Genomic DNA, 27,343 nt, shown 5'->3' on the forward strand with positions numbered 1-27,343 from the left:
CTGTCAAAAAGACGATCAAGGTCCATTGCTTTCTTTTATCACATTAAACTTATTGCAATTTCAAAGGAAAGAAATTAAAGACCACTTACTCCATGTGAAGCCAACAGAAGCAGCATGAGCAAAAGAACTGCAGGACTGGCCCTTTCCTTAGGGGAAATTTCTGCCTTTCTACCTATGCTGCCTACAATTTCTCAGTGTCTTTTCCCCACACCTTTCTCTTATGATCCCTGTGTGCTTTCACTACTGTGACACTTTGTGGTTTAATGGTACACTCTAATAACGTGTTGTTTTTTTTTTTTTTTCTATTATATCTAGAGGTATTCCTTTGTCAGCCTGAGTGGGTGGCCAAAATCCAGGTCCTGCACATCCATCTGGGATGGAGAAGATGACAAGGCAGCTGGCTGCTTTTTGATACACAACAGAGCACAGGCAGTGGGAGAAGCAGGGGAGCTCAGTACGCCACAGGATCGAGGTGCAAGACAGAAACCCTTCCCGGCAGAAAAAAAGCGGGGCCCAGTTCTGGCTGAGCTCCCAGCTCCTGGAAAGCCGGGCAGCGCCGGCTGCAGGGCTCCTCCGGCCCGGGGCGGCCACCCGCAGGAGCCAGGGCAACCGCCTGCCACCGAGAGCTGTGAAGAGCCGCCTCTTGGAGAAAGGAGGCACACCCGGAGAGACAGAGGCTGCGGGGAGGGCTGGGAGCCCCCAGGTCGGGGCTCCGGGCGCCGGAAGAGCCTCGCCGCAGCTCCCGGGGGAAGCCCCGGGAGGAAGGGGGGGGGGGGGTAGCGGGGGCGGGCGGTGCCGGCGGGCGACCAGCAGGGGGCGCCGAAGCGGCGGCGGGCGCTGCCTCCCGCCAGGCCGGGCCCGTCGGGGCTGCGCGGCCTCCCCGGGCGGGGCCCCGCCCGCCGCCCCGCCCGCCGCCCCGCGGAGTTCGCCGGGAGCCCGCGCCGCGTCCCCGCGGGGGCGGAGGGAGGCGGCCGGCAGCCGCGGCCAGGTGGGTGCCCGCAGCCCCGGCCCTGCCGCTAGCCTAGCCCGGCGCGCGGCCCCCCGGAGCGTCCCCGGCCCGCCCGGGTTAACGCCGGCTGGTGCCGAGCGCCGGGCTGGGCCGCGCCGGGCCGCGGGGCCTGGGCAGCGGCCGCAGGGGCCTCCCCGGCGCTGGCGGTGCAAGCGCGGCGGGCGCGGGCCTTGCTGCGGGCCGGGCCGGGGACGCAGTCCCCCGCCGGCGCCGGGCCTGAGGAGACCCCCCCCGGAGGGCAGAAGCCGGGCGGAGGGAGGCGGGATGGCGGGGCGCTGGGGCGAGCAGAGCGCGGCGCCGCTGGCTGAGCCCTGGAGAGCCGGCAGTGGCAAGTCTCTTGCGGTCTCTTTTTTCTTCGTGGGCTTTGACTCTGCCTATCTGTAGAGGGCATTACTGCTTTAGAAAGTATCTTCAAAAGAAATCGGGCTTTCTCATTACAGGAGATAATGGGAAGACCTCTGGATACTCTCTTTACCCGATTTGGCTCGCCCCTGGCCCTCGGGGGGGAATGGATCATTTAGCTGAGAAGTTTTCAAATGGGGATGTTTAAAACAGGCTTTTAAACGCTATTATAATTTTACTTTATGTTAATGGTCCATTGTATATGCAAGGTCGTTAGTCTTCAGAAACGGTCTCGTGGCCATTACAGCAACCTATTGGATGTTTTTTTAATTGTCTGAAATTTGGAGTATGTGCCTCAGACCAGAGTCTCGAATAGATAAGATACCTCTGGAGGCATCACTAAACAAAATTTGTTGCACATTAGGATGAAATTATACTTTTTTCTGGAACGGAATGCAATGGGTTTGTGGCATTTACCCCAGATTACTGTAGTTTGGAGGAGAAAAGGTATAGAAATATGCATTGATTGATCTATAATGTCACCTCACAGAAACAAGTGGTATTACTGACGACGTTTTTGAATTTTGAGTTGATATAAGAATCTGATTCTTCCCTAAAGACCTTTAGAGTTACGTGTGTTTGCAAAAATAAGTTCAAGATTTTCCTGTGTTTTGCATGCCTCCTCTGAAAGGCTGGTGGGTTAAAAGCCTTGTGGGGATCTCAGCTCCTACAGGATTTGGTGTCTCTACTCATGCATGCTCCTTGGTCTCTTGCTGTTGCACTGTATTTTCTTGTTCAGCATTTCCCTGGTAAGTAATCAAACTGACAACAGCAGACTGCCAGCAAGTGTGCTTTCCTTGATGACCATAGCTGGTTTAGAATGAGGGACAACAGAAGAAGGCTGGTTTAAACCACCACTGACTTAGGCCATCAGCATCTGTTCTTCCATTTGCGTCCGCTTGCTTTCCCCATTTTCTTTCAGCTGATATTCCTTTGTCATACTAGCATGAGGATTAAATGGAGGGTAGGAGTCAGTTTAATAGACACTTACAAAGTTTCTTTAAGTCAAATACCTAGAAAACGCCTAGGACATTTTTAGTGTAACATTTTCCATGTTCCTGATGTGTTACTGCTACCTTGCAGAAAGAGATGTGATTTGTCCAGGTAATCCCCATCCTCTGTCAAACTCAGGTTAGGGTTCCAAAATCAAATACTACATGAGTGTACAGTGTGTACAAATGCCTGCAAGTTCATAATAATTTCATCCTCATGTGTATGTATACAAATCCATGAAAAACAGGACATAATCCCATCCAGATAGGTTGATAATTATGCATATAAAACATTCAGAACCACAGAATAAGAGTATATTGGTGGCTTGAAGATTAGATTATTTAAGAGTATATAGCATTATTAAAAGGTACAGAGTTGGAGGAAAACTCAGCCATGCTTGTCTTTCCTTGATTGATGCTAAGATAAGGCTTCTATAGATAATTATCACATCTAAATAATGGCTAGTTTTAATGTTACATTTTATTTTTCCAGCAGATTAAGATTTATTAGGTGATGGAAGTTCTGTTAACAGGAAATTAGTCCAATTTGGATTTGCAAAATACAGCATGGGCCAAGTCCACACTTACAAGCATCATTTGTTAAATCATTCTGTGACATTGTAATATAGGGAGGGTAAGTTCTAAAGAAGTCATCGTTCTTTACATTTATGTATTAATTTTGTTTCTCAAACAAATCTTTATAATTACTAGGGGGGAGGCTAAAGAGAGCTCCAAAATAATCACATTGAAAGATTTTGTCTGTGCTTTTAGCATTTTAGTTTCTTCATAACAAAAGACAGATATGATACAGATGTGAGCAGGACGTGAACACCATGGGGCATCTGTGCAACACTTTCCTTTCTTTTTGTCAGTGATGATACTGGCATGGAAGTGACCTCTGAGGTTGGAGCTCTGCATTCCAGAAATGTTGCTCAGCTTAGCACAGGCCAGTTTTGGGAACCCGCTTGTTCACACGGTGGTAGTGTGCATGCACTAAACGCCTGTGTGGCTCTGGGATGCTGTTCAGACAAATTGAGCTGCTGCAGTAGATTTTCCTGATGAGTGATTGGATATTTGCTTTCATCAGCTCCTGATCAATGGCAACTATCCTTAACCTTTCACAGTATTAGAACCCTTCAATGTTTGTGCAAAACCACTGCTATTTGATTTTATCCGCGACCTTTTTACTTAATTCAGTAAAATAAGATTGGTAAATTCTACTGATTTAAAAGCAGATTTCTATGGGGGCAGAGCCTTAGTTGCAATCCTGTGAAGTTGAAGTTGCACCATGCTTTAGTCCAGGTTAAATGCAGCAGGTCTGACTGCTCTCCTTCCTAATTATGCTGTCTGGCAACTGTGGGCTTCAGAAGCATAGGGAAGTCAAGCTGTATCATCTGTACTGTGGGAACATGATGCCATCTGACAGTATCTCACCCTCCCTCAGGGCTAGATGTCTCAGACTGCTTTATGCTGATGGAACAGCAGAGCATGACTGGGGCCTGGATGGAGACTGGTGGCATTTTATAAATCGGGATTAGCCCTTTGAGTCTTTTTGTAACTGGCATTACAGTATGGCCTTAGTATCATTCTACATAGGTGAATAAATTGACAGCCAGGACTCTGTTTTCCTTAGCTTATTTATAAAAACATTCAGCCAGTCTTATGCTAACTCTGGAAACAGCAGACTCTTGCTTCAGTAGTAGTACTAGTCAATGAAGATTTGCTCCTGAATTCCAAAGATAGTGTTGCTTATCATTATTTAAAATTGGTAAGGAAGTAAGACACTGTACTAGCTTATTTCTTTTTGTGACATCTTGAAGCTTAGGTACTGATATTGTGTTATTCATTCCCCTTCAGTTGATGTTTTGGTAGAAGTTGTCCACTGGACTCAAATTTACCAGAGGGCGAAGGGATCCAAAAATGTGGTATAAAGGAGTGAACCAGAGCCATTTTGTACACGTGTGTATGTATGGGGAAATAAGTTACATGGAAATCTAGGCTTTATTCATTCTGCTGTTCACAGAAAAATTTAGGGGCATTTTCCTTGTTTTGAATGCACAAAGTTTGGCTTGCTAGGCTGGCAAGAAAAGCATTCATTTAAAAACTTGCCAGAATGCAAACTATTTATTTTGGTATTTTTATCTTGCATGTGAGCAGGCTGACATGCAGCAATTTTTTATGCCAAAAACTCATCCATTCTGGGCACCTATTTACTGTGGACGTAAAAATTTCTAAGTATGACTGAGACTATTTACTGTCATCCAGATTTGCATTTTTCCAAAAGGTTCCAAGCTTATTTTTGTATTTATTATGTAAAATTCTGGACAATTACATTTCCACCTGGCCAAGTAAAACAAATGCAGTAGCTGCCAAGGACTATGACCAATGACAGTGTGTGCTGTGCCAGTGACCTGCAACTTTGCAGTGACAGCAAGCGTACCACTCCACCCCTGCAGCTGACTCTTGCTGGTATCAAGCCTGACACGTACAGATGAAGAACCCTTTCTGTCCCATACTAAACAGTAAACCCAAAGCCCGTTCATTGCAGGTTACTCTGTTTTAGACAACTTTATTTTTATGTGGTCAAAGAAAAAAAATCTGTTTCTTTCCTAGTATCTGAAATTTGATAATGTAGGCTATAATTTTCAAAGGGTAATACCTTTTCTTCATATTTGCTCTGTTGAAACTTCTTCTGGAAACATGGCAAGTTACCCTTACCAGAGTCCTTTACATAAAAAAGGTGTCTTTGACAGTGCAGTAAGGCTGGTGGAGCAGTCTCATGTCACCCATTTTATTTTTTCTTGTGGTTGTTGCTTAGAAACATAGCAGTTAAGTAGCCTTAGGTTTAGAGTCCACTGCAATGTTTTGTACTTTCTTAGCACTTATGCTGGCTAGACTGTCTCTCTTAAAACAGAACTGTAATATTAGTACTGAGAGATTCAGTGAATGCACTAGGCTCTTTTTTACTGAACAACGTAAAACATGCTTATCAGTTGCAACGTAATCCTGCTCACACTTAAGTTGTTTAAGCCTGTGCCATTACATTGTGTGTTTGTGGTTAGATGTAGTTAGTAGAACTACAGGTAAGTCGTGCCTGAACAGAAACCAAACAGAAGCAGTTTGGCTTTATGTAAAAGGGACTTGATTTTCTTGGTGTAAATTCTGATGTCAAGTGTCATGTCTGCCAGTAGTCTCCATGCAGACTCCCTTTTGTTTCTGTTTTTTGCCTTTCAGTCCTAAAATGCCTTGTAAAGGTCCCATTAAGAAACAAGTTTAGAGGAAGCACTGTTGTTATGAGTGTTATTATGAATAGGTGACTTCAAGACTCCAATATGGCACCCTTCAACAACATTAAATTTACTTAAACTCTCCCAAAAAAATCACAAACCCATCAACATTTTTCATAAATTAATTTGCCGTTGCAGGAAGGACTCGGGGCAATATGCATACTTTTAATATTACCAAGTTAAATCATCAGAAAGCATTATATTAATATTCTGGTTAGGTACAGATTATTTTTTTGATGGAATAATTTTGAGTAAGTAGAATATGTCAAGCACTGCAGCAAGATTACTGAGGTTCAAAGCACAGCACTTTGCATTTTGTTAATATGTAATTCTTACTAGCATCTAAGCAGTTGAAACAGTGTAATGCATTTATGTTAGCATTTGTGTTAGGGAATTTAAAAGAGTCATTTCAGCAAGAAAACATAGATTTTTTTTCTTTTTAAATGGAACTACAGTTTTTGAGCTATGCAGTGTTTCTGGCCTGCTGCATAATAAACCATTTTTCTGATTAACATGTTGATACTGTGAACATAAAAATCCTGGGAAAATAATTTGATTGTGTGTATTTTAGAACTGCGACTGAAGTATCACATTTATCTTAACATTAAATTTCATGAGCTATAACTTGCCACAAAACAATTAAACATTTTATTTTTGCCTTAACAGGATGATGGTGCTTTGTTTTCTGAGCAGAACACTGCAATTAGCAAGACATTCATTCAGTCCACTGGGGAGACAACTCTGTTCAGCCAGCGCAAATAAGCCAGTGTTGACTTTATTCACCAAGGTAAAAGTTGTTTACAGAATAAAGCTAGGCAAGACTGCGTATTTATCAGCTTTGATATACATAAATCCCAGATGAAATGGCTTGGCCATGCTTTTTGCCCCTTTCAAATTTGTGTAGTATTGGGTATTTTACTTTGGGGGTGTCTTTTACACCAGTGCTTTACAGCACAGTCCTACTCTTACTGTAGCAAGCAAGTAGTTACAACCAACAAATGAAGATTTCAAGATAGTTGGGTCTCAGTGATACTGCAGTCCCTTTACTAGTTGAAAATTGTTCTCTAACTGCCAGTGTTCCATCCTAGAAATGGAGAACAAAGACAAGTTGTTGTCCATAATCTGCCCACGACAGGCATCAACAGCTGAAGTAGGCTCTTCAAAGCACTCATGTTTAAATTCAGCACTACCTGTGAGACTGAAAATATATCCAGGTAATGTTGGTAGCGCACGAGGAAAAAGTAGATTGTGCTTTACCCTCTTTTTGCTTTATTGGGTGTGTAATGCTAACAGGAATAAAATGCAGGCAAAGGTTTGTCTGTGGCATGAGCAGATAGGATTCTTAAGTATATTTAGAAAACAGATGTGATGAGCAGGAATGGTCATTTGTGAACTGCCACTTTCCATGGATCGTCATCGAGAGCCTGTGTTATCTGCAGAAGTCTTCTGCACTTTTAGATAGGATGGCACGTGGCAGGCTATGCTGCATTGATATGGTTGATGTAGCCTTCAAGAGGAGAATAACTAGAAATGCAAAGTACTAAGAATGTTGACATTGCTATGGCGGTATTTGTTGAAGATGGATGCGATTAAAATAATTTCCTCCCCCTGCACAATGTTTGTTCATTCCATCCCTAGCTGTAAAGGAGTGTTTAAACTGTGAGTAGGTTAAAAAATGAAATAGTTAAAATATGAGTAGGTTAAAAAATGAAAGGTCACCATCTGTTTATTCATCAGAGCAATGCATACTATAAGAAGAACTATACTTCAAAGTTACAGCTCGCTCTCCCTCTGCCTGATTCAGCATCAACTCATTCGTAATCCAGATGTGATAAGGCAAGGAATAATGAGTTTACCTTTGGGTTAAGAATTGGAAAAAAGCTCTTTGTATTATTTTTGTGCCTTAAAATTTCTCATTAGTAAGACACTGTATGAAATCAAATTTTCTAATAGCAGAGTTGCATGTAGTTCTCTAAAGTGGTCTCTTGTTGAATGTATTTTTAACTTAAAATGTTTTTCATGTCTGATACCACTGGCAATTGCAAAGCAAAATGCAGACTACTTTAAAATAAATCTAATCTGCAGTCTTAGTTTATGCTAATTAACTCCTTTTTCCCTCCTTCCTTTTTTTAAGAATAAGGAGAAATAGGAGGAGAAGGCAGGAGGGACCTATGACTTCTGCAGCCACATCAAACTGATAGAAGCTAGCACTGCCAAATGGTTTTCCCCTCGCAGGCTCCTTTTATGCCAACACAAGCATTCGTGCAACAAGTGCTCCAGGTTAAAAAAAAAAAGTTGTTTTTTTTTTTTCTTTTGCAAGGTTACTATTAACTCAGATCAATTCTCCTGTCTAGCTGTACTGTGCAGCTGTTTGAGTGCTTATGCCAGCACAAAAGAAGCAGTGACAGGAAGATGCGTCTGCTTCCTTCCGCATCAGTACCAGCTTAAAATGACCACAAAACTGCAGTCTAAGTATGCAGCATAAATGGCAATTATCTGTAGAAATAAAAGCGTCCCACCATGTGTATTGTGTAACAAATCTAGCTATCAGCACAGCATATGACACTTTGGGAAGGGATTTTTACTACCTCAGCAGTAGGAGCCCCTTTTGCCACTGTAATATACATCTCAGAAAGAAGGTTGTCCAAGACAGCTTTATCCAGGCAGCCCTATTGCAAGTTAACATAAATCAAGTGATGGCAGAGACCTACTGTTGAACTGTTCTACTGAAAAATATGTACTAATATAAATGGACTGTTTAAACAGATTTCACTGCTAGTTGAAATAGGTCACTATCTGATTTTAAACCAGTTCCAATCTTATTAGTACCATGTAGTGCTTAAGCTTGCCATCAGAGCAGGAGTAAAAACATATTCTTTGCTAAGAGCCAACTTAGTTTGTCAAATACTTTTATGTGACTGTTATGTTAGAAAGCTCTCCACAGGCCTAGGGGAACCGAGTATGTCCTACTTTAACTGTAAGGAGCCTGGCGTGTTACAAAACTGATGTGCAGGATTCTGGGACGTTCCTTTCAGTCACCAATATCAGGTATATTGGTCCCTCCAAAAGCGACGAGAACTAGCAAAAACACAGCACTGTTGATCTTTAGCGTCTTGCATAGGTTTTCAGAGCGTAAGGATTTGTCTGTGTGGCAAAGACAATTTAGATTAGATGTGAATTAAAAGTAGAGTATTTAACCCAAATTAATTCACACGCAGGAAATAAGAAGTAGCTGTGTCAGATTAACTCCATGTTTGAACAAGCCCTAGGAAGACTTTAGGTGGGAGGGAGAGGAGAAGGTCTTTTCCAGCTGTGAGAAGTATTTCATGGCAGAGGGACAGAGGCATCACCTTCACCACTGTATACTTTGCTTTGTGAATTATACGCCAAATTCTGCCATTACAAACACTGAAGCAACATGCCTTCATATGAGTCACTTCTTCAGGTATGCACTGCTCTAATGGTCATGATGCATGATCAGCAGAAGTCAGCTGTGTAACTGTAGTGGAAGACCAGGAAGTTTTCAAAAATGAGAGGTTTTCTTTGACCCCATCACAGGTCAAAACACTGCAGCTGTTTGCCAGTTCTCCCTGCTGGAGGTTACTGTCCTCCCAGGTCTGCAGGTTGGAGGATCATGCTTAATTCCTTTCAGGCAAAGTCAGACAGGATATCTTAAATCACCTTCTTTTGCTATTTGAACTGACCCAAGTGACTCCATCTGAAACAGATTAGAAATTACTCATGTGACTTCCTCATTCCCCTTCTATCAAAGGAAATTCTTCTATCAGGAGTGGTACCTGCAGTTGTTTTCAGCTGGTGATAGCTATGCTTTGAATATTCATTGCTGCTGACCAAAAGAAGGGGTCTGTGCATGACGTTCCAAACCATGCCCTTGAATCAGCCTTTAGAAGAGCCGTTGAAAACTGGTAATTTGCACCATGAGAAAAATAATAGCAAATGAGAAATAATTAAATTCTGTGGCTGAATAGTTTATTTTCTTTTCATCCATGCTGCACTATAAAGTAAAGATTTAGAAAGTGGTAAGACAGGGTGGTATGGGGGAGGGAACCCACATTTACAGTAATGATCAGTCCTGTCTGTGTATGTTACTTTACAGTACAAATGATCTGTGTGTTTTACTGTATGCTTTAAGTTGGTCTGAATGTTTTCCTTTAGAAACCATGCCCTCTATGTGATGAAGCAAAAGAAGTGCTTGAGCCATATAAGACAAGGGTAATGTATTGCAATACTGTATACATTTTCTACATAGAAAGAACAGTTAATCAGGATTCTTTCTTTGTAAAAGAAAATGGCCTGGATTTGTTTGCATCTGTTATTCATTCATGGGTGACCTCTTCAATACAATTTCAGCAGTGGCTTCTATAAAACTCATTATCCAAAAGCATTTTGCGACAATGCTACTTAAATAAGTATGGGCAAACTAAACCAATATACACCTTATTGCAACAGTTTTTAAAACCACTGATTTTATAAATACTATTGCCTTGTCTGATAGAGGAGTTTGCAACTTTTATGAGGCAGGTAATTATATCATTGGGGAAGGATGTTAGTAAGTGGGGCTTCAAATATTTGAACCATATATCATTGCAATTTTTGCCATTCTTCAGGCAGGTTTTGATCTCTTTCTTGAAGGAGTAAACTGTTAACAGAAGCATTAAGAGGTGTTGCATTCTGCTGCCTAACAGGCAGCTTTTGTGTTGCCAGCTGCATATTTGTTTTGGTTGGTGCTCACAGGAGAGTGGTTCTGCACAGAGGATCAAGAAAATTCTTCTGGACTAGGGAGAGAGTCCTTTGTGGACATACAGCCAAGGATTGTGGCTGCATACATTTTGTACCCACAAAATGGGTAATTGTCTACAACATGGAAAAATAAATCCACAAGCACCAAGAAGAGTCTTGCATTTCTAAAAAAAATATTGATTAAAAGACAAGCAGGTATTGTTTTTCAGTGTCCAGTAGGTACTAACATATTTCTTTTCTGTCACAGTTTATTTTGCAGGAGGTGGACATTACCCTTCCAGAGAACTCAGCGTGGTATGAGAAATACAAATATGACATACCTGTTTTTCATTTAAATGGGAAATTCCTAATGAAGCATCAAGTAGACATTCAAAAGTTTGAGGACCAGCTTATGAAGCTGGAGTTGCAAAATGACGGAAACCAGTGAAGAAAATGCAGCTGCTCTGGTGTGGATCTGAAAGGACTGTGCAACATAAATTGTGTGGAAAAGCAGTATTCCTTATCTGGCCTTACGTTTCTTAGAACGTATGGTACCAGTGTCCTAACAAACTCGAGTGACTTGTATTCTATTTTGTATTAATTATCCAGCCCAGCTGCACCATTAGCAACCTTTTCTGTACCATTCATTTGCTGCTATCCTAGGCTGGCTTTTCATTGACAGAATAAATGCTCCTCCATAACAGCAGATAAAGTGAAATGTGTTTCAAGATTGCTAGTACCTGTAAGCTGTAGGTCTGTAAGAGACTTCCTTGAAGAAGTCTAGCAGTCTATCCTAAGTGCTCATTTGAAATGGAGAAGAGGGCATTTACTGTAAATTAAAAAGACACTTGATTAAAGACAGCACTCTCTCACTGAAGCAGAGTCATATTTATAGAACAATCATCACAATTTGATACAGCTGTACTAACACATGAACACTGAATAGTTTATTTTTCTTCTAATGGGATGAACATATGTTACACTTGTCTATTTTATCTACTACAGCAAGCTTTGAGCTCCTTAATACTTGAGTTACTCCCAGTCACAAGAAAAAATAAAAAGTGAACTATAATCGAGCCAAAAGAACTAAATCTGTAATGAAAACAGCATTTATTAACTACAAACATGTCTCTGTGAATGCTACTAATTTCAGAGTATAAAATGAAAGTAAGAAACCCTAAGAGTGTCTTTAAAAATTTCCTGGCCTAAGATATGGGACTTGTCCCTTAGACTCCAGTTACGTTCTTAAAAAAACCTGTGCTAATATATGGTCTTTTGCCCTGCTTAGGGATGCTTCTGGCATAATTCTTCATCATTAGAAATCCAGTGAACAGAGAAAACATGTTTGTCTGATATTATGGGAACAGTGCTTGGTCCTATGGACTAGAGTTCTGTGGTAATTGAGTCCAGTCGTTACGCTTTCTGGCAGAAAGGAATCACGTTTCACTTCTGTCTGCAACACAACTGCAAATCCATTTATCATGTGGCAAGAATACCCTTTTATCAAGGGTTACTGCAGTTCTGTTAGTGCATCATTGGCAATGTAGGGTTGTGAGGTAGACTGACAGAATGCCTCAGTTAAATGTATTTTCAGGAGGAGGAGAAAGATAGATTAAGGAAAAGTCAGCTGTTTTAAGTTGAATAGTCTGTAATAAGCACTGGAGAAAGTTGTAGGTATTTTTGATCTACTTAATAGACCCTTTAACACAGAAAGTAATCCCTACCTGCTGCATTTCTGTTCATTCTACCATGGTGGTATTCAGTCTTCTCTCATCATTAGGAATTTAAACAGGAACACTTGACAGATGTGTCTTCACAGGGGGGAGAATCCAGACACAATACCCAGTTAGAACAGTAAACTGAAATTTGCTAGGATTCATTATGGACTTAAGAAGCCAGCTGATCTGCTGTGATGAAAGCAGGCAGTTCCTATATGGCCCCATCCTACAGTGTCTAGCGTTTGACAGACCATTTGCAACCCAATTCTGATGTATTCTGCAAGATGAAAAATTCCTGGGCAGTGGGGGGTGAGAAATTAAAACTTCCTTCCAGTTCAGCAACTTGAGTCCACTCAGGAAGGGGTCTAAAAGTATCCAAGAGTTCCCAGGAGGGAGAGCTGTGCCCTTTTTATAGCAGAGAGCTTTAGGTAAGTTCAGCCCCATCATCTAACGATACCCTGCCATTTATAGGACTTCAGAAACTCCCATTTCATAGCACTTCACCCTCTTCAAGAGGTCTGCAGAAAGAGAGTGGCATCAAACAAGACGGATTTACTACATTCACAAGAACTAAAGAGAAGCTTAGAAGTTTAAGCATCTCCTTAAACCCGTTTAAAGCTCTTCATCAGCAATTCTGTAACTGTTTGATCCAAAACCAAAATTACAGCCAACTGTTGCTTCTAAAGGAAAACACTCATCCTGACTTTAAGTAACCAGTTTATTCTTTTTGTAGCCTTACTTTACCTTTAGAGCCTGCTGCTTTACCCTGCTGTGGTCATTTACATTGCAGAGGAAGAGTAAGTTGAGGAGATTGTTAAAAAAAAACAAGCTGAAACTTCTCAGGAGTAAGTGGCTGAACTTGAGTAACCTGGCAAAGCATTAAGTGTGATGCTTTCCCCAACACGTGGAAAAAGAAAAAAAGGCAAAACTTGAAATAGCAAGATGCTTCTTGAATTCTGTGTTGCAGCATAGCTTTGCCCTATCCACAGTGCTTTTCATCGCCATTGACAGAAGAACAGGACCCTAGAGACAAAAACTTCTATACTTCCTGCAGTTCATAATGCTACAGTCAAACTTCAAGTTACTCTTAAGTAATAGGTCTGAATTACCTCTGCATCAGCAAGCAAGTGCCACTTGCTTTCCTTCTATAATCTGAGATGGTTTCAGAGGGCCCAGGTTTTTCCTTACTGAGGTTTTATAACAAAAGAACTGGCATACAGCACGTTTCAACCATAGTTCAAGCACTTTCCTAAAACGTACCATTATTATCTCAAAGATATGGAGGACAGAGATCATGTGGACTTGACCCATTTCCCAATATACATCACTGACAGCAGCTGGAATAGCCATCAGAAAGCAATTTGCCTTTGTTTTATTTTTACTAAGGTCTGTTTTGGGAAGAAAAAAAATGGAAGATAAAAGCAAACTTCTTAATCATATAGGAGATGATGAATCCCTTGTTCCTTATTCATTCAGACTGGAGGTTTTCTGTAGCCAGTGCCAGATTTTTTTCCCCCCTTTATTTTGTGAAGTGAATGATAACGGGATTTTTATAATCGCTTTTGTCTATGGCATAGCCTTTATCAGTGAGATGGAGGTTTTCCATTAGTTCTGGCTGTGGGTGCTAGTTGCATATAATGGACAGAGAAGGGGCGGCTGCTTCTTCCAACTCTTCTTCTGGTGTACGATCAAACACAACCCTGCATTGTGCATGCCTCAGTCCTATTTTCCTTGTCAACACAAGCAGCAGATTCAGGTGTGTGAGAAAGGTCATCATAGACCCATGTGCAAGCAACAGGCCTGGACTCCAGGGTGAATGTTCTATGATATGGAAGGATCACTGCCAGCCACTTCTCTCCAGCCACCACCCTGTCCTTCCAAAGCCAAAACATGGCATATACTGCCAAAACCTTCCAGCGGTATCCAAGAAGATGTTACTGTTCTACTGTTTTAAGGTAGTGGAAGCCCTATTCTCATCAGTTTGGGCACAAAGACAGGAGGTGGAAACATGTCAATATGGAGCGTTGGTGGCACACCTCAAAGGAGCTGTGCTATAATTGTTTCCAGATAAAAGCACTGCAGGACAAGGTGATGAGCAAGAGGCTGACAGTTCATTTTGGACCGTAGGTGCTACTGCAGGTTTCTCCTTGCAAAATTAGGTTGTGTCAAGGTTGCTGAAGATCTTATGCCCTTCTCTGTTACCTTCTCTGAGGAATACAAAATACTGAAGTAAAAACTCCAGGAGGCCACCTTCTTTTCTGAAGCCAGCAGCTCTGCTCAGTGGAATAATAAGGCGTTCAATGACTATCTTCACATGTGAACACTAAGAGTTCCTGTCTTCTAAGTAGTAGATCAGACAGAGAAGTGTTTCAGTGTCATCTTCCATTTCCCTGCCATTATCAGTCCTAAAAATAGTCATGTGCATTTGTGATCCCCTAGGCAAAATAATTTATTAACCTCAATGGGACCAGAATTTTAGCTCAAATAGTTAAATACTTTCCATTTCCTTTGACATGTGGGGAGACTGAACAAGTGCTCGTGTGACTTAGCATGATTAGCAGGCCTGCCACCTTCATTTTCCAAAAACAAGAAAGGATGTATCATACATAAATTTGAGGGGTTTTTCTTCTTTTTTAATATTATAAATGCAGCAGGCTCCCAGCACATGCATCTCTAATCAAATGTGTTAAAGTATAACCTTAAAATGAGAAGGCATATGCCCCTGCTGAATATATATTTATGGAGGCATGTGCAACTTTGTGAAAACTGGCAATTTACTCTTTTGACAGTGAAGGCTGGCAGGAGTGCAAAGCTCCATAATGTACTATGCCTGTAATGTAAAAAGACCTTGAATACAAGATGAACTTATTTCCTATTTCTGGCCAATTAAAAAGCACATACACAATGTTATCTTCTTCCAGTAACTATAAATAACAAATACCCCCCAGGCTTACTTGCTTATATGTTCTACTTCTCCAACTCTTTATTTGTGTCTTTAAATTACGCACAGTGCATAGAAGGGATTGTCTCATTTCTTTAAGCATAGCGCTCCCAGCACAGTGTCTTCCCATCCAAACTGGCCTGTGATACAAAATCTCAGATTCCCTCCTAGCTCCTTAAAGAAAGCTCTTTCCGTAAAGTATGATTCTTATTTATATTGTATTTTTTATCTCTCTTATTAGCATCTAATGCGCCAAAATAATAAAAAATCTGCACGTAGGCTTAGCCAATTCTGAAAGTATTGAACTCTATTTCAGTCTTGTGCATGCATTCATCTTTAATCCCATGGCCATCTGGATTAACTACGGGTGCAGCAACACATGGAAGTAAACAAAGCCACACGTGCAAGTGTTTGCAAGATCATAGCTCACTTTTTTGCTCAGTGACAGCTTCACTTTCCAGTCAGCTTTGCTCTATACTGTACCAATATCATGCCTGTTTTCTATCACGTCCTGCTGGCCAGAAGGCTCCATCCCATTCTTGTGAAGTTGCTGGACCTTGGATACCCAAACCTGAGTTCTTGCAGGGCAGAATTGGAGCTGTGAGAGACACCTGAACTGGAAAGTTTCAGCAATTAGGGAACTCCAACTGAATACTGACTTGTGCTGCCCTGCCAAAACGCATGGTAAGAACAACAAAACCACCCTCCGTCCTCTACCCTCACCTCTCGTAGCATTTCAGGTCAAATTCTAGTTCTTAGTCTTTATCTTCAGGTGATACATGAGACATGCCCAGGATATCCGAAGGGTAAAATGAGTTCCTCCAGGAGAAAATACTCTCGGGTGTCTGTCTTGTTGGTGGAATGAACTGCAGGGACTGAGGGCACTCCAGACCTTCCACATTTTTCCTTGATGTTGCCTTCTGGAGTGCATACGGTTGATCAAAACTCTATGCACAGAATATAAAATAAATCCCTCCCGATCATACACACACACACAAATCTTACTGCAATGAGACACAACTACACCCACTTCTCCTGGGGAGAAGGTGAAAGAACATGTGACATGCATTACTGGAATGCACCTGGATACTATGGTGTTCAGTGCATATAAAATTGTCAGCTGTAATTCAGAGCCTTACTACAGGCCATATATTTTTAGCCTGTCTCCTAAAGAAATTAGACTTGGCCCATGTAATAGTGTATCAGTCCAATTCTTTTCCTTCCCGTCTCCCCTTCCTCTCTGACTCCTTTCTAGTAATGTTTAACAAGGGACCAGTTCAACAGAGTGATCCAGCTGTTTTTTTTTTTTTTTCAGCTGTTACATTCCTACAAGTTTCCTGAAGATCTGCTCCCAGGAAGGTGACAGAAATCTCTCCATCCATGTCCCCCAGCAGGGGAAAAGCATGCTGAATGAAGCCGCCATGCATGTTGGCCAGCTGGCTGCTCCCAAGCAAACAGCAGAAGGGTAGCTCTGTACTGACTGTGACATTTAACATCTCTCATCTAGAAGGCTGATCACAGCAAATATGCCAAGGAGTCACGTTGCTGCAGTGGAAGGAGGTTTATGGGATAAAGGACACCAATCCACTGGTACCCAGGCTCATTAATTTTGTTTCTCACAAAACAATCTGTTTAGTTGGAGACAAGTGCTTGAAAAGCATCACTGCAAAATTCAGATGCTTAAAGAGAAAAAAGTGGTCAGAAGCCACATTTATACACATAGATTTGATGTCTGTGTAGGTCTAGATGCATATTTAAGCTTCTCCTCTAAGAGGTGAGGCATCCATTGCAACAAGGTCTCCATGTTGGTAAGGGTTGTCACTGCAGATCTATTTGCAAGGCTGGGTTCCAAGCGACTTTATTAATGTTCCCACTCCGGTGAGCATCTACATTTCTGCTTAATTTAACCCACCTGCCTTCTGCCAAGGTTTACTGAGTGACTCCAACAACCAGTGTTGGGCCCTCTCCTTTTATTTTAATGGACAGGTAGCACCTGTATGCAGCTTCCATTTCCACCTGGAAGAGTGCCTGTGTCATGGGGGGCAAACACGCAGCCAGGTGCAAAGATAGGTGGAGTTTTTTTCTCCACTGACGGGAAAGCAGACCAAAGGTAAAACCCCCATGTGATGAGGCTTCTAGCAAAACTTAACTATATCTTGGTGTTTTAACGTGCGGTTGTATCAAGAGAACGCAGTGGTTTTACACAAATATAGCAAAATAGATACTATCCCAGCCCTGCAATGTTCATTTATGTTTGAACAAAGAAAGCAAGGTTGTTTGAGAAAGGCCATGAGATGGAGAACTATAATTAAGCAAACAAAAATATGAGCCTTCAGGTTTCCTTTAGGTTATTCATTGCTATCTTAGGAACTTGGAGCTGTCATTTTAGAGACAGCTTTAAGTGAGTTTCAGCGACTTGGACGTTTTCATTGACACCAACACGAGCTTCACAGGCGCAGAGGTGCAGCAGGCTTCAGAAAAGCTTCTTCCCTCAGACTACCGAGAAACAGGTATTTTGAGGTGTTAACTTCTTCGTGGCAAGAAACCGATGAATTGTTTTTCCATGTTTGTTTCTAGTTTTTGGGTTTTTTTTAAATCCAGGCTTGGGTCTCGCACTGTTCCCGTTAACACCAAGACTTACAGACGGCCTTCCTACCTGGCGGCTCCCGCCCAGCCACGCGCTGGGCCCGGGGCGAGCCCCCGTTGAAGGCTGGCGCAGGTGCCGGCCGCGAGGCAGGGGAAGCCGCGGCGCGGGGAGCGCCCGCGGGGGCCGTTGGCGGCCGGACCTCTGTCCCGCGGGGGTCGCCGGGCCGGGCCGTGCGGGCGGCGGCGCTGCCTGGCGGGGGCGGGACCGGGACCGGGCCCGCACCGCGCCGCCGCCGCCGCCGCGCGGGTCAGTGAGTTGTGAGCGGCGGCGGCGGCGCCGCGCTGCGGCCTCCGGCCCGCAGGGCTGCGCGGCGGAGGGTGAGGGAGCGAGCGAGCGAGGGGCCGCTCGGGGGGCGGCGGGGCCCGGCGGGTGCCGCTCGGGCGCCCCGGCTGCCTGCGAGGCACGTCCCCTGGGCGCAGGTGGCCGCGGCAAGTCACGGCGGCGGGAGGAAGCGGCCCGGCGCGGCCGCGGGAGGCGCCGGCCCGCCGGGAGGGGGGCTCTGGCCGCGTGCCCGTCCGCGCGTGGGAGGCGCGGCGGTGCTGGACGGTGAGCGCGGTGTTCCCGCCGGTCCGCGGCGTGGGGTGGCCGTGCCGGGTCCGCGGATCTGCCGCGCCTCCCTGCGGCCCCGCGGGGCGGCGGCATCCGCTGGCCCACGCCCGTCGCTGGTTTCCCGAGTGGGCACCGCCGCCTCTGAGAGCCCGGCTGCGCCACTGAACTTGGCGAGCGCTCGCCTCAGCGCCCGTCCCCGCCGCTGTTTTACAGCCCGTCGGTGGAAAGAGGCGGCGTCCACGCCAGGGAGAGCAGCAGCAGGAGAGCGCGCGTCCCGTCCCCGCGACGGGGAGGAGGAGGAGGAGGAGGAGGAGGAGGTGGAGGGGGGCTGTGCGTGAGCCTCTGCCCGCGCGTGGCTTGATGGCCGCGACGTCCTGTGGCGCCGGCCGAACCGAAGGCACGGTACGTAGGTCGCTCGGGGGTTGGCGGCTTCTGCCGTGGCTTTGTTGTTGTTTGCTTGGCTGTTTAGTTTGTGGCTTGGAAGGACAGCTGAGGGTCCGGGTGAATGAAGTAAGTGTAACTGGACACGCGCGAATAAAAATGCCTAGCTCTGGGAGGAGTGCGTTATCTAGACAGAGATGAATTACTACTTTTTTATATATTTTTTTTCTGGTTGTGTAGCAGAGGTTTAATTTTAACTCTATCATCAAAAAAAATCAAAGCCCAGTACCAACAGTAGAAATGTCCAGGCTACAGCAGTCTAGCTGAAGACTCTTTCAGCCAGAATTACCTTCAGGACTTTCAGGGTGGGGGGAGACAAGAAACAGCTTCTTTCTGTTACAGAGGTTGTGACAAACCCTAGCCATTTCTGAGATTCAGCCTTGGAGTTTCATATCCTTTTGCCTTTTTTTTTTTTTTCTCCTTTTCCTTTTAATAGCCAGGGCTCATATGGCTCTTTGCAGATACAAGGGATTATGAAATTGCTCAGTAATAATGCCCGCATATGTCAGAGGAGTTTAACTTTCAATGTCAACAAATTTTTAAACTTAATTTTAACCCTGTGTTGCACTCATCTTTGGACGTGGGCTGTTGATACTGTGTGCAGGAGGTGTGCTGAGTAATGACTCAACTCTGACTGTATGGAGTAATCTAGCCATTTCAAAGTCATGAAAACAGTGAAAGCAGAGGATATTTATCTATTAGAAATGACAGGTTTTGGCAAGGATACCTACAGCCTATCCAGTGCCCATTGAAATAAACAGAAAAACTCTCACTGATGATGACTCATGTCCGTGGGCTTCAGACCAGGCTGCCAGTGCACGGTGTTGGAAACCGTCTGGCGCTGATCCCGAGCAGCACTTACCTACAGGAGGAGGAACCTACTCCTGTAGGTAACCCTCCTACAGTCCCCATGGTTTGTAAAAGGAAGGGGAGAAGGTGGAGAGCGGCAGCAGACAACAACTAGCGGGATTATGGCTTGCTTTATCTAAGTGTATTTGCCAATTCTAAATAGTCTGGGATGTGTGTTCTTTAGGGTTTTAAATATCATTGACCTTTAATTAATTGCTAATGGCTGAGTCTGTTGCTGTCTGTCAGGCTGATGAAGCAGCCGACTAGCAACTTGTCTTTCTGTGTTAATGACTATTGTGACAGTATCTGGGGGTCTACGATGTCTGCTTTGAAACTTCCAGACAACGGAGTACTTGCGTGCAGTAGTTACAGGCTTACTCGGGTAATAGACTCATCTGGGAACATACGGATTAGCTGGTTGCCAGATTTCCCAGCCAGAAGGGACCTTGTCTATCGTCTGTTCTGATCTCTTGCTTATTATAGGCCACAGGATTTCACAAGTAAATTCTGTATCAAGCCCATAACTTCTGTGTGGTCTTCACTTGCCGTTAGAGACAGGCTCCATCCACAGCAGGAGTTCAAGCATGTTTCAAACTGCCTAGCGGCTCACAGGCTTGAGCTCTAAATGGGTGAGTAATATCTACTACTTCAAATGTCTGTAATTAGGATGAGAGCTATTTTGGTCTATCAAAATACGATTTTGCATATAATGCTTATTAAAACGCATCAGGATAATTACAGTTCTTGTGGCATACGTACTGGCAGAGCCTTCTTCTCCTGTTTGCATGAGGATGAAACACTGTCGGGGGCTCCTCAAAGTTACTTTGGACTTGCTGTTGGAAAGTTCTTTATTCTCTATGAGCTGTGGTGCAAAAACAGTACCCTGGTTTCTGCTGGTTTCTTCTACTTTCCTGACTTTGCCTGTCATGCAACAGTCAGATTCTGGTGGGGCTTTCTGCCTTGCCCTGCCATGGCTTTCTGCAGAAGAAAATGCGTTGGGTCCCATCTGGACTTGTCAGCCCTGCGTAGGGTTAGGAAGGTGGGTTGCCTCTGCTATCCCGTGGCGTGCTGATGGCCATTGTGGCTTCCTATTAGATGCAGCTTGTAAGATGTTTCCCACTATTTTTCCCCTTGGATGAACCTTGCTGTAGAGCATGCATAAAAGCAGCCAGGGTGACGTAACACCACCTCTGTGTGAGCAGATAGTTAAGACTTTTGGAGCATTTCAAAATGGCATAGGGCAATGGGTATTACAGTAACGAAGAGAGCTCATCCAACAATAGCACAGCTAATTAATGCAGGTATGATAGCACATCCTGTGTTGTAGCTGCAAATTTTCTTCTAAAATTCCTCCTTCCACCACTGGTTAGCTGCAGATACTGTGGATACTGACCTTCAGGACCCTGCCCAAGACCAGTCTGTCTGTCTGCACTGGCTGGACAGTAGAGAGGAACGCTGTTTATTTAGCATCCTCCTTTGACACTCCTGGAGTTGGATTAGCTTCAAATGTTTCTTACGCGGTTGAAGATTAAAGAGGTAACAGCAGCTATATAACACGGCCCTCTGTCAGAGTCCTGCCAAACAAATGTCACAGCCTAGTGTCACACTGTTGCAGGGGGCAGCCCTGACTGTGTGAGAGACAGGAGGAGAAAACATGGAAAAGAAGGGGGAAATCAGACAATTTTCTAGCTTGCTCAGTTGCTCTTCCCCACAGCTGGGGGCCAGTGTGGCATGTGAATGAAGTAGGACCTCATGGAGAGAAAAAAGCCAGTCCTGCTTCGCCAAATCTCTGGCTGCAGCACTAGGTAGAGATGGACAAGCTTACATACTGGCTGTGCTTTTACCATGGTCTTCACACATGCAATTTATCTTCTGTATTAACGTGCCTACACTGTTTCTGGTGCCTCAGCTGACTCCCGTAACGCTAGTTGTAATGTCTATGTTCACAACCTGCAAGGTTGCATTGGAGAACATCAGAAGGAAAAGTAGGAGAGAAAGAGAAAACAACAGAGACAGCAGGGAAGAGAGTAAATCTGGCATGTTGCTGCTGAAATAGGCGGCTTATCTAAAAAGAAAATCGACATATGTCTGCTCTCTCTTTTCCAACACCTTCCTGAACTTATATAGAGTATTACTTGTTCCTTCTCTGCGGTAGATACAAACTCTTTCAGAGAGGTGCGTAGTATTAGAAACTTCATCTACATTTGAAAACACAGCTACCATCTGCATAGCTTGTTCTTTGCAATTAGTTTTTTCTCCAGGTCCCTTGATAGAAATTTTAGAGGGGTTGTTTTTGCCAACCTTCTGAATGGATTCATCCTCAGACCGTCATTGATCGAATGACATATTACCCTAAAGATGACTCTTAGCTAGCTAGAGCAAGCCCAGAAGAGCCATTGTAGGCATCCTTCATTTAAAATAGAACATACATTATAGACCGAGGAAAAGTATGTGAGAGCATTACAAAGGTTGGCACAGCAGATTTCCACTGCTGAGGGGGTTGTCTTCCTTTCCTTCTGGAAGCTGGCAGGAAGAAATACTGCTGCTGCTGCTTAGAGCCACAGTCTTAAAGGGAGGAAAAATATTAATGACACTGTGCAGGAAGGCTTGTCACAAAATCGAAATACTGAAAATCACCAAAGTGATAATACAAAGTAGAACACTTATCAAGGAATTCTAGCCTTACCCATATGTCATCCTCACTGTATCAGTCCACTCGGTGCTGTGCTGTAGTTATTCCTCAGTTGCCTTACACCCCTTCCCACAGCACAGTGTCTTATATCTCTCTCTCTTCTGATTACTGAACCTGTTTTCACATGAATATAAAATAGCAGGAAGGGAAAAAGAGCTAGTATCTCTCACTTTGCTCACAGTTAAGCTTCATGCAAGGCACTGTAGACCAGAATTAATTATTAATTCCAATTATATTTTGTGTCTTGGAGATATTGATGATATTTTCAATTCTAGATTGATGCTTCTCCAACTTCCTTTTTTTCACTGCAGCAACAAAGCCAGCGAAGCTCTTAAACACATGCCTATTTTTAAGCCTGCCAGCAGTCCCTTTGACTGAATTCAGCTGAATGGCCCAGGGTGGCTCAGGGCAATCGTTTAATACAAAATTCTCGCTGGCCTGATGGGAGTCTAAGTTGTTGTGGTTTTGTTGGGGTTTTGAGAGAGGAGGAGGGAGGGAGAGAGGGAGGAGCTGTTTCTTCCTGAAGACTAGCACGACTCTGCCACAGCTCTCCTGGGTAAACTCTCAAAATAGGGATTCTTGTTAAGTTAAGAATTCTGGTATCTTGGTACTCGCTTCCATCCTGAAATTAAAGTCTTTAGTGGAAAATTCAAAAAATTTCCCTTGGAAGCATGGAATATTTTGTTTTGGCGTTTCTAAGGTGAAATGTTTAGTTTCCAAACTTTGTGTTTGATGTCAGCACGAATCCCAGCACGAATCCATCTCAGCCCAACAGGGTGCTCCTCGGTCTCTTGAGCATCCTTGGTGTCCCCTCCTGGTAGAGCTCTCAAGCAGAGCTGCCTCTCCCATGGGGCACTGGGATCTCAGAGGTACTCACAGATTGATGGCTCCCAGAAACTAAATGCTTAGATTCAGATTAAGACCTGAGATGAAATGCCTCAGTAGGTTTTTCCCAATATAAAGATGTACTATCCTGTGGGTGGACTTCATGTTGAAAAACCTCCGTTTTTGATGTGTGACTCACTCATTCAAAATAGTTTTACCAGGCCTTGTTCATTCCCATTGAAAAATCTGAGGAACAGCATTTTAAGATGGAATTTAAGGTGTTAACATCCACACAACACTTAATTGTAACAAAACCACTTGTTAAATCTCTCAGGCATGTCTGTTTCTGACCTGGAGTGTAGTCTACATCCCCAGTCTTGGCACTTTAGCATCCTTCCACACTTCTTTGTCTTCACCTTTTTTCTGCCTTGAGCTCTTGTACTTTCCTGTTTTTCCGTTTTGCCGGTATTTACCTCGCACTTTTTCTTTCCTTGCTAGCCTTCCCCTTCTAACAAGTAGGTGGTAGAACCAGTGTATTTGCCAACATCATCAGTCTGCTTTTGTGTTTTCCTTTTCTCTGCTTAGTGTCAGCCTGCGCACTCTAAACAATTCCGGACAAGGATTTCAATCGCCCTTCTGTGTTTGTACAGTGCCTGCTGCAGTAGGTCCCCATGCTTGGACGTCAGCATGCACTATGGTAGTAATCATGGTGATATCTCTTTGATTATGTCAGGGAGATCAGTAAAGGAGATAAACTTCCATATTCCATGTGTGTTTTCTGTATTTCCTCTCCTTTACAATTTGTTTTGAATTGTGTCCCCTTCTCAGCAGTGTGTTTTACATGAAGAACAAACAAACAAAACCTTTTATTATGTGGAGAAATGGCAAACACAGAGCATGTTGTGCTTGGGACTATTGAAGCATACAGAGAGCTTTTCAATGCCCAAGAAATTTGTACTTGTAAGATATGAAACAGGAATGAAACAATTCGGCTAAGAATAATGAACTGACTGATGCCCTTTCTACATTGCAATAGAGGTGGGCTTCTAGGGGTGGGAAATGGGCTTCCTGAGCTGCCTACATGGGGAACATCTTCCCCTCTTGTAGGGAAATTTACACAGGTTATAGGCTGATGGAGAAACTGGTGGAAGATACTTATACCACAACAGCAGACTAGGGCTGTTGCTTAATCTGTTCCCCACAAACTCCCTTGTCTTGCTGTGATGGAGCCAGTCCTGAAGCTTTGTGGGAATTTGAATGGGGGAATTTGAACTCCATGCCCTTGAGTTTGTCTCCTCTCCTTGTGAGCCAAGGGAGCCTTCAGACATCCTCCTGCTCCAGGACATCTCCACCACAGCTGCCTAGAAGGAGACCCTCCTTTCTTTCTGCTGGGTGCTCAGTGGAGCTGAAACAAACCTGCTGTGCCTGAGGCTTTGCAGAGGCCCGAGGGCTTGCAGCATTGCCTGCAAGAAGCAAGCTGGCCCCTTGTAAGTGGGAAGGAGCCTTGTCAAAGGAGCTGATCTGGAGAAATGGGCCAGGGCCAGTGCTCAGCTGGCTCAGAGAGGTATGCCAGCAGAAACCTGCTTGTTTATTTTCTAGTAGGACTAATTTGGGGATAATTCAGCACCCAGAGTTGGATCACTGTAAGTTACCAATGAAAGGAAGGGAACAAGAATCAGTACCAGGGTTAGAGGGGAAAAGGGAAGGAATGTAGTCCTAACAGTGCTGTAATTTGGCTTAAATGAGGGAACTGTAGCCCATGTGGTTTGCTGAATGTCACCTAGAAAATTCCTGTCTCCTGGGACCGTGGCGCTTTAATCACTAGCTGCACCTTTCTATTCTTATTTTTTTCCTCTCAGCAGTGATGTTATTTAGAGTTGAGTTCGCGCATGCTGACAAATAGGAAGTCTATTTGCAGATTTATATTGCCCAATGCAAAGTAATGGCTAATAACATAATCCATAGAGTATTCATGGATAAGGCAACTAACAACCTGGTTGCTGAAGCTTAATGAGCCTTGCTATTTCCAATTAGCTACAGAAATCAAGACTTGAGAGGTGACAGCCTCATAGCTCCTATGTAGAGGTCACTCAGCTCTACAAACAGCAGCTGTTTAACGAAGCTGAACAAGCTTAGGCCCTGGCTTGGAGTTAGGCTGGAAGCAACTGTGGTGTGTACATGAGCTCCTGAATTACTCCTCAGGCTAGTTTGATTTTATCTAAATAGGAGTGGAAAATAGTGTTTATGTGCTAGTGAAAACCACAACTTGCTTAAGGTCTTCTGCAAGTACAGTGTGCCTGTAAGACTGGTGGATATGAGTACATCCTTGGGTACAGACAGGTGTCTGCTCACTCTCCCCGTCCTCAGTGCTGCAGAGAGAAGCCAGCTCTATTGCAGAAGCTGTATAGCTGTGCTAGCATGCAATCCAGCTCCGTCTAGTGAGCCCTCAGGGTACATCTAAGGAGGTTTTTTGTAGGCAGGGGCAAAATTGTTCTGCTTCTACTCCAGGCTGCATTAGAGTTATTACTTCATATTTGCCTGTGTGCCAAAAACCAGTCATACAGTTCTGGCTTGGCTGGGAGCATTAGGTAGATCAAGGTTCCTCTTTGCCTGCAAAAGCTTGTATAAACATAGTCTCCTTTGGCGTCATCCCTGCTGCGGTGTCCCACGCTGACCCCAGACTGGAGCTTTTCCAGGCTCCAGCAGCACCAGTGCGACAAGCAGGTATGCGTATGCCCATGAAGACCAGCCTACAGTTGCAAGGTGTAGGGCATTTACCCTTTGGAGAGCATAAAACCCTACCAACCCTGCTAACGTGTGTGGTCACATCTGGCTGGTCTAATGAAATGTACAGTAAAGGGATGGGCAAAAGACAACCCTGGCTATAAGCAGGAGGAGTGACCATTTTAACTGTAATCAAAATGTAAACTTTGCATCCTGGATCTGTAAAACAAGATCCATGGCATGCCCAGCAACTTGTGCATATGGACACAACATTGAAATATGTAGACAGAGTTTTGCAATTGTGACAGCAGCTATCAAAGTATTTGGAGAGGGTTCCCCTCCACGGACACACAAGTTGGTGTGTCTCTGCACCTGGGACAGCAAGACTGGACAAAGCCGTAAGCCGGTCTGAAGCATTTTTCTGGGCCCTGCCCCAGTGCACACAAGTTGTTCTGTTGTTGCCCTTTTCCTCGGGTTATTTCACTCTATTATTGTTGGTTTGCTGCTGCCAGCCAGATTCTTATAAGCTGATTTTTAAAAACAGGCCACAATTGTGTCAATGTTATTTGATGTATCGGTGTTGTAACAAATTCCTATCTAACAGCAATGCATTTCTTATGTTTTGTTCCGAGAAGTGCTGATTACTAGCATGCTTGTTTCCTGAACAACCAGCTTTCTCTTCTAGTTGTCACTCAGTTTGATTTCCTTATACCACAGATGATCATGAACAGTATCAGACTCATTCTTGCTGGTGAAACACAGTGCTTGACATCGTGATATCTCAAAATAAACAGAAAGGATGAGGGGTCTATTTATAAAATAGATTATAGCCAAAAAATTTGTAACCAGTATGGACTGACAAAGAAAACAAGGCATACTTGAAAGAAGCAATGGCAAAAGTGTCTACAGTTTATCAGTCTTTAAATTCAGTATTTCCGTAAATGGAGGTTATGAACAAATCTGTCCCTGATAACTGTCATGTGGTAATATGCATGAATACCTGTAAGTCTTTTGGCTCATTTGTAATGTTCTTCTATTTTTGGTAAAATCATATTCAGGCCTGAACATTGAAGCTATGAGCATAAGGTATCTGTATTAATTTTAAGAATATTTCCATTCATTTTAACAAACTAAAACTATTTTTTGCAAATGGAAATTATTCTTCTGGGAATATTGTTCTTCTAGGCATGCAAATTTAGTTTTTTACCCTTTTGTTCCACAATATCTAGCAGACTGAAACCATTCTTTGTGACAGAGAATAGCAAATGCATTTTTCCAGATCTTGACAAGTGGAGTATTTTCACTTCTCCCCAGGTTCTTGAGTGTGCTGCCAAAAACGATTGTATGCGTTTCTTACCGTGTCTGTTAGAGCAGTTTAAGGAACATCCTCTTCTTCATTAAAGTCATAATTTTGGGAAGACTGAACATGGGAGGAAGAGTTAGAGCAGATTGTCTCAACTACACATATTTTGCATTCTATGTAACGAAAATTTCTTGCTTACCATGATTTATTTTATATCCATCTGT

The 27,343-nt window shown here is 43.6% G+C and overlaps 2 protein-coding genes across 5 annotated transcripts in view; both read left to right on the plus strand.

The window, feature by feature from the left end:
• The first annotated feature begins 890 nt into the window (after window positions 1–890).
• C4H5orf63 (chromosome 4 C5orf63 homolog) lies at window positions 891–11,932 on the plus strand. 4 transcript variants are annotated; one of them, XM_072860167.1, is made up of 6 exons: window positions 891–988; window positions 2,897–3,037; window positions 4,261–4,366; window positions 6,357–6,477; window positions 9,867–9,923; window positions 10,699–11,932. In XM_072860167.1, exons 4-6 carry the CDS (start codon window positions 6,358–6,360, stop codon window positions 10,876–10,878), a joined length of 357 nt encoding a protein of 118 aa, XP_072716268.1. In that variant the 5' UTR covers window positions 891–988; window positions 2,897–3,037; window positions 4,261–4,366; window position 6,357; the 3' UTR covers window positions 10,879–11,932. The 4 variants fall into 4 exon arrangements, with proteins under 4 accessions (XP_072716268.1, XP_072716269.1, XP_072716270.1 ...); XM_072860168.1 differs by having other exon boundaries at window positions 2,900–3,037; XM_072860169.1 differs by lacking the exon at window positions 4,261–4,366.
• Window positions 11,933–18,628: 6,696 nt separating this feature from the next.
• MARCHF3 (membrane associated ring-CH-type finger 3) overlaps window positions 18,629–27,343 on the plus strand; it is a 78,035-nt gene continuing 69,320 nt past the window's right edge. Inside the window, exon 1 of the mRNA XM_072859544.1 lies at window positions 18,629–18,687. The gene's annotated coding sequence lies outside the window, so the exon portion shown is untranslated. The remainder of the gene's footprint in view (window positions 18,688–27,343) is intronic.

Source organism: Ciconia boyciana, chromosome 4 (assembly GCF_034638445.1).
Source record: "Ciconia boyciana chromosome 4, ASM3463844v1, whole genome shotgun sequence".
Lineage (NCBI taxonomy): Eukaryota > Metazoa > Chordata > Aves > Ciconiiformes > Ciconiidae > Ciconia > Ciconia boyciana.

What these genes read in the sequence shown, in the direction of transcription:
- C4H5orf63 (XM_072860167.1), top strand. Translation starts at nt 6,358, where the DNA reads ATGATGGTGCTTTGTTTTCTGAGCAGAACACTGCAATTAGCAAGACAT. An exon ending in TGTTGACTTTATTCACCAAG is followed by an intron (nt 6,478 to 9,866) that starts GTAAAAGTTGTT and finishes GTTTTCCTTTAG; the next exon opens with AAACCATGCCCTCTATGTGA. An exon ending in TTGAGCCATATAAGACAAGG is followed by an intron (nt 9,924 to 10,698) that starts GTAATGTATTGC and finishes TTTCTGTCACAG; the next exon opens with TTTATTTTGCAGGAGGTGGA.